The sequence below is a fragment of the Brassica napus genome, chromosome C7, assembly GCF_020379485.1.
Source record: "Brassica napus cultivar Da-Ae chromosome C7, Da-Ae, whole genome shotgun sequence".
Lineage (NCBI taxonomy): Eukaryota > Viridiplantae > Streptophyta > Magnoliopsida > Brassicales > Brassicaceae > Brassica > Brassica napus.
Genome location: NC_063450.1, coordinates 13,471,347 through 13,478,546, shown reverse-complemented (window position 1 = coordinate 13,478,546; position 7,200 = coordinate 13,471,347). Strand labels below are relative to the sequence as shown.

The window sequence follows — 7,200 nt, the reverse complement described above, 5'->3', positions numbered from 1 at the left end:
CCAACTTTAGAGGGAAGGAGGTGACTACCACAATTGGGTGAGCCTGGAAGTGGCGTCGCAGCTTACGAGCGGCGACTATCAGGGCTAAGGCCAGCTTCTCTAATTGGCTGTAGCGGGTTTCCGCATCCAGGAGAGCCTTACTTACGTAGTAGATTGGTAGCTGCTTGCTTGCCTCCTCGCGTATCAGGACGGCGCTTACGGCGTGCTCCGAGACTGCCAGATATAGCAGCAGAACCTCACCGAGTAGTGGCTTAGATAGGCGAGGAGAAGTGGTGGGATATGCCTTTAGCTCATGGAGAGCGGATTCGCACTCTTCCGTCCACTGGAAGTTCTTTTGGTTTTTGAGAGTTACAAAGAAGGCATGAGATCTGTCTGAGAGTCTGGAGATGAATCTACTCAAGGCCGCCATTCTTCCTGTTAGCTTTTGGACCTCCTTGACGTTCTTCGGGGAAGGGATCGAATGAATGGGCTTGATTTTCTCCGGGTTGGCCTCGATCCCCCGGTGGGTTACAATGTTCCCGAGGAACTTGCCAGAATTGACCCGAATGAGCATTTAGTTGGGTTGAGCTTCATGTTGTACTTCCGGTGAGTGGAGAAGGCTTGTTGCAGGTGAGATATGTGGTCCTCAGACTCTAGGGACTTGAACAGCATGTCGTCGATTTAGACCTCCTTGGTTCGTCCTATCTGGTCGGCAAACATCATAGTCACCAGTCGCTGGAGGTTGATCCCGTGTTCTTTAAACCAAAGGGCATAACCTTGTAGCAATAGATCCCTCTAAACGTCATGAAAGATGTTTTCTCCTGGTCTTCTGAGTGCATGAGTATTTGATTATAGCCGGAGAACGCTTCCATGAAGCTCATCAGCTGATGACCCACGGTAGCGTCAACCAGCTTGTCGATATGAGGCAGAGGGAAGGGGTCCTTAAGGCAGGACATGTTGAGGTCTGTGAATTCTATGCAGACTCTCCACTTCCCATTCTTTTTCTTGACTTCCACGACGTTGGCTAGCCATTCCGGATATTGTACCTCGTGAATGAACCCCGCGCCGAGCAGGCTTTTGACTTCATCGTTGATGATTTCGTCCCTTTCGGGAGCAAACTTCCTCCTCTTTTGTCTGACGGGTTGATATAAGGGATCTACCTGCAGATTGTCCATGATGATATCCATGTCGATCCCAGGCATATCTGCGTGAGACCAAGCGAAACAGTCGGAGTTAGACCTGACGAAGTCTATTAACCTCCTCCTTAGTCCTTCGGTCAGCTTAGAGCCGATTTTGAGATGTCGGGTCTGATCTCCTTCGGTTAATTGCACGTCATCCATTTCTTCTATCTCCGGTTCCTCGTTATGGTGAGCTGGAGGCTTGCTCTGTAATTGCTATAAGACCTTGGTCTTTCCCTTAAAGTTAGTCTGGTAGCAGAGGCGGGAATACTCTTGTTCCCCTCTTATTGTCCTTATGCCCCAGGGTGCAGGGAATTTCACCATCTGGTGAAGAGTCGAAGGGATGGCTCCCATGCCGTGAATCCAGGGCCGTCCTAGGATCATATTGTAGGATGAGTCGCAGTCAACATCAAGGAACTTGGTTGACATGTTGAGCCCTTCAGCATATACTGGGAGGGTCAACTCTCTGGCGGTTTGCTTGACTTCTCCGCTGAACCCTATGAGTGGGGTTATCCTTAGAGTTAGAGTGCTTTCCTCCAGTCCTAGATCCTTGTATGCGGCCTGGAAGATGATGTTGTCGGAGCTTCCATAATCTACCAGTATCCTTTTCACCAGGCAGTTCGCTACAGTGAGCGATATAACCATGGCATCATGATGGGGGGTGAGAATCTTTTCCTCCTCCTTGGCCATGAAACTTATTTCGTCCGTACCCAAGAGCAGGCATTTCGGCTTGGCTGCCTCTAGGCCGTTCTTGGCGTTCCAAGTGCTTTTCTTCGCGGGTGCGTGGCTTATGCCGCTGATCTCCGAACTGCCTAATATGACATGTGATATCATTCCTGTCGAGGTGGCGAGACGGGAGCAGCTTCAGTGGGCTTTCTCGTTGTTTCCTTGCTTAGATGGCTCTTGGCCTTCTAGGAATGGAACTCCCTGAGGTGTCCTTTCTTAATCAATTCGTTGACCTCGATCTTTAGTGCGACGCAGTCCTCTGTTTTTGTGACCATGGTCTCGGTGGAAGTCAAACCAGAGACCAGGGTTCCTGAAAGAATCGGGTGCTTTCATCTTCTGAGGCCACTTGACATGTTGGCCCATCTGCCTCAGAACATTTATCCGCTACGGCCTTGAGACGGAGAGGTGAGAGATGTCAGGCCACGTGGACACAGCCATCCCTTCTTACTTCTCGATCGGCAGGTTCTGGTATCTGTGATAGACCACGGATTTTATCCATTATTAGCCATGGTTTATAAGTGTCTTAAGATATATTTACTATTATATAGAGTTTATTTAGAGTAATTACAGGTTCAGGTACTAACTAGAAGAAAATGATGTATTTGGAGCTATTGGAGATCTTTTGAGCTTTGCTGGAAATAGGAGGTGGTCGACGATTACCAAGAAATATCGACCGACGGTTTCCAAGAAATATCGACCGACGGTTGCCAACAAATATCGATCGATGTTGAGCTCTTCTCATCGATCGACGGCGAAGCGACCCGAGAGTTAATGACAAATTAGAAGATTTCAAGTTTCACAAAAGTTTCAATAATTACATCTTAAGTCTATGGCCGTCTGTTAGGCTATTTATTAGGGTTTTGTATCATTTTAGAGGCAGACTTGCTTAGAGACCTTTTTAGACCTAATTTGAAGGAAGCAAGAGGCCACCATTGAAAGGAGAGAGCTTAGAATTGGAGAGATAGAGCAGTACTACAAAAAACAGAGAAGCTCTTGAACTCCCTTCCTTTCACTTATTATGTTGCTTACTTTTATTGTGTATTTTATTTAAGTATTATTCAAACCATCATAACTATGTGTTTCATGAATATGTCTGAGTAGTCCATATTGTTAGATTTAGGTTTCTCAATAGGTTGATAAATGTATTACTGACACAAACAATTGTTAGGGTGTTTAAAAATATATTTCTTCATCTAGTTGTGCATTAAGCTAAGTTTAGGATTGATCACCCTTTAAACTTAGATCTTACAATTAATTGATATCAAGCCATTGCTTGACTCAATACCTGAAAATAAACTAGTATGATCTAACTGACGAGTGTTGATCTAGTGAGTTAGAGAATATAAATCAAATTTGTCCGTAAAGTTTTCTGGAAGAAGTATCGATCGACGCAGCGATAGCCCTGTCGATCGATATTTTGAAAGGTGTATTGATCGATATTCGGAACGAATTATCGATCGACACTTTCTCGTGATTGACATACGAGAGTTGAAATCCGAGATCCATATTAGATAATTAGATTGATTATATCTTAGTTTGAATTCAAGAACAATTATTATCAATAAACCCCTAAAAATCCAATTTAAGTTTTATTTGTCATGCCTGAGAATATACCTGAATCTAGTTATTCTCCCAACTGTTAACAACCTCAAAACAAATCAATCGAGCAATAAACTTGCTCACAAATCACAAATCCATTTACTGCTTTAAAACCAATAAACCAATTAATCTAGCCTATTTGAAAGACCATAATCTATTGTGTAATCCTAGAGTCTATGTGGATTCGATCCCTAAGTACTACATTTGAACCTCTAATTTGAGAGAGAAATGTTGGGGTCAAAATCGGTCACGACGGAATCAATGTCTGAAAGTCCGTAAAAATCGGCATGAACGTTTTTACTAAATATAAATCTTAGAAAAAGATTTATTTTTACGAAGAATCTTGCGGAGAAAACACATTCACAAAAAATCAGAGAAAGACGCGAACAAGAATGCCGCATAGCAACCAGCGGAAAAGCTGGTCGCTACGTAGCGACCGAGCTCTCACCGAAGCTCGGTCGCTGTTGGGGTCGAAAACGGTTGCGACGAAGTTAACGTCCAATCCCCGATGAAGAAAACGAAAAACCTTCTTCGACAAACACTTTTTCGAAATAGATTCTTCTTTACGAAAAGCTTTACGGAGGAAACGCGAGTCATCGAACAAGAGCTCGAAAAGGGTCACTCCGCAACGACCGAACGTGTGTTCCGCTCGGTCGCTACGTAGCGACCGAGCTCGAGCCGAAACGTCGATACGACATTAGTCCATGCATTCTCGTCTACCCTTCGATGCTATCTCCCGAAGACCGTAGCGAACCCATTTCACGTTCCCCGCCATTCTAAGTTATCGATCAAACTTTACCGTAAAAACCGCGGAAAGTTCGTTCTTTATCGAAAGAAGCCGTAATAAACCCTTCGAGTCAAAACACGGCCCAAAAGGACCTAAGACATGACTCGAGGCCCGACTTACGATTTCTTAACCAACAGCCCGTGAGCCGCATAGCGGTTTACGCTTGGTTCGCAAGGAAAGATAAATGTCAAGTTTCCGTGGATAAATACGAAATTTTGAAGATAATTACGAAGATCGAAAAAAAAAATGGAATATCTCCATTTTTATGCTATGGCAGCTTAAGGGCAGAAGAGGAAAAGCGTAAACCGACCTTGGAGCCAGTATATAAGGAGTCCTAGGCGAGAGGCATGGGAGAGGACTTTTCTCAGAGCAAACTTAGCACTTAGAGAAATTAGGCAACTTTCCGTTTTTGTTATTTCGAGCTGCGACTCAACTAGGTTTTGCAGTCTTAGGTTGTTAGAACTAGTAATCTCGCCGACAGCTCTCGTAGCCAAGGCTTCTACCTTGTTGTAACGCTCATATGCGGATTCAGAATAAAACTCCTTTTGCTCTTTTTTACGATTTCTTATTTCTTTTCGTCTTTAATTGCGTGTTCTAATTGCTTGGCGTGTGGTTTAACAAATATCCGGAACCTCTGGGAAATTAGGGTTTTCCTAACTTTCCTAATTTAAACGGAAATCGACAGTGCGAATTTTGGTTCCCACAGTTTGGCGCTAGAAGGAGGTGGGGGTACGGATTACTCTAACTCAAAGCCGCAAAACGCTTGATCAAAACAATGTTTGGAAATACGAAAGAGAAAATGGCAGTTCGCAATAACGCTGGTAAGAAAACTCCAGCCGCCACTGCGCCTATGGCCAACGCCTATGAAAACGCCACAGTTCTTGAGAAAATCGAAAACCTTGCTGCGACTTTTCGCCACAGGAAGTGCAATGAAACGAGCTCGCGATTTCTCTTTTTAAACATAAAGGGAAACGATAAATCTTATCAAACCCCATAAGTTTGCTCATTACCGAACAAAAGAAATCTCAATGCGTAAGGGTTTTACCAAAACACGTTTTCCAAAAACATTTCCCAAAAACCGCAGAAAACCTCTAGGCTAATCGCGGAAAAAGGAAGCACAACAAATCGATTACACAGCTCGGTCGCTACGTAGCGACCGAGCAAGCACACAGCTCGGTCGCGACGTAGCGACCGAGCTCCAGCCAAGCTCGGTCGCTACGTAGAGCTCGGTCGCTACGTAGCGACCGAGCACGCACACGGCTCGGTCGCTACGTAGCGACCGAGCTCAAGCCAACTCTCCACTCGCTACGTAGCAACCTGTCAGCCTAAAAAGGGTCCTCCTTTGCGTTCTCTTTTAAATCCTCATCGTACGCTTTTCGTTTCGTCTCAATCGGAGTTTCCGTGAGATATAACGACGAAAACAAGTAGGACCCTTCTTGGCTTGCTTCCACTCGCTACGTAGCGACCTGTCAGACCTCCACTCGCTACATAGAGACCTGTCAGGACTCATAATAGTCCTCCTTTGCGTTCTCTTTTGAATCCTCATCGAAACGCTTTTCGTTTCGTCTCAATCGTAGTTTCCGTTGAGATTTTACGTCGAAACAAGTAGGACTCTTCTTGGCTTACTTCTACTCGCTACATAGCGACCTGTCAGACCTCCAGCTCGCTTCATAGCGACCTGTCAGACCTCCAGCTCGCTACATAGCAACCTGTCAGGCTCAAAAAGCTCCTCCTTTGTGTTCTCTTTTGAATCCCGATCGAAACGCTTTTCGTTTCGTCTCAATCAAAGTTTCCGTTGAGATTTTACGACAAAAATTAGTAAGACTCGTCTAAACTCCTTCGCTTGCTCCTACTCGCCCTTACCTCCATCTTTGTGTTCTCCTTCAAATCTCGATCGAAACGTCTTTGTCTCGTCTCGATAGGAGTTACCATTGAAACTTTACGATAAAAAAAAAAAAAAAAAAAAACCGCAAGGACTAGTTTTCTCGCGTGGATTCAGATTAATCGTATAATACGGCAACAGTTAACTTAACACCTTAGCCGCCTCAACTATACGATTACGTGAACCTTTTTATTGACTTCGTATCAGTCAAGTTCGGAAAATAAATGTCAAGTTTCAAAGGATAAACGCCAATATCGAAAATGGCGAACATACACAAGAAGAGGAAGGGGAAATGAGCAAGCAAAACTGAGAAGAGACAAAACTGCATCTTCGAGAGAACTAAGGTATTTGCGAATTGAAATTTTTGAAATCAGACTTGGAGTTTTCGTAGGAAATTACTAAGAAATAAAAACGCCTTGAGACTGCCAAAAAACTTTAGGGAACGTAAAACCTAGGTGGATAGTCTAGCGACTAAGTCTTAGGTGATTTTTCCTGTCTCGATATATTGTCCCATAACTGTTCGTCCAGATCTTGCAAACCGATCAAACCTCTCCGAAAATCGAGAAACGATCGCCCACATATCAAGCTCGCTTCCTAAGGAGAGAAAAAACTAGAGACATGAACGTCATCTTAATACCGATTCGTTTCTGGCAATTCACTCGGAACCGACATATTCCAAGTCTTCAACTGGAAACAACCAAATCACAGTCCAGTGTCATCTTCAAACCGACTCGGACTGTCGATCATTCTATTCCTCGAGAAAAAAAGGGACGGAGTAGGTGCGTATACTATACTCGTATACTCACATACTTCAAAAACATATTCAAACAATGCGATGTCTCGTCAAGATCACAGAGAAGAAACTTCGACAAGAAAACGCTCGACCAAAGCAAAACTCTCGTCGACTAATATGCGGAGAATATTCATACAAGCGATGTCTCGTCAAGATCATTCTAAAAGCAAACAACAATCTGAGATTAGTTAAACACTAGGAACTAATCAACCCATGTTGGAAAAATTCTCAACGGACTATACAGCATCTATCATCG

General features: G+C 44.0%; 1 protein-coding gene across 1 annotated transcript; it reads right to left on the bottom strand.

The window, feature by feature from the left end:
- Window positions 1-1,373: 1,373 nt before the first annotated feature.
- On the bottom strand, window positions 1,374-1,991 carry LOC125590425. The gene has a single exon (XM_048763990.1). The coding sequence runs from the start codon at window positions 1,989-1,991 to the stop codon at window positions 1,374-1,376; it is 618 nt and encodes a 205-aa protein (XP_048619947.1).
- Window positions 1,992-7,200: the final 5,209 nt, after the last annotated feature.

Coding starts and splice junctions, on each gene's coding strand:
- LOC125590425 (XM_048763990.1), bottom strand. CDS start 1,991: ATGATATCACATGTCATATTAGGCAGTTCGGAGATCAGCGGCATAAGC.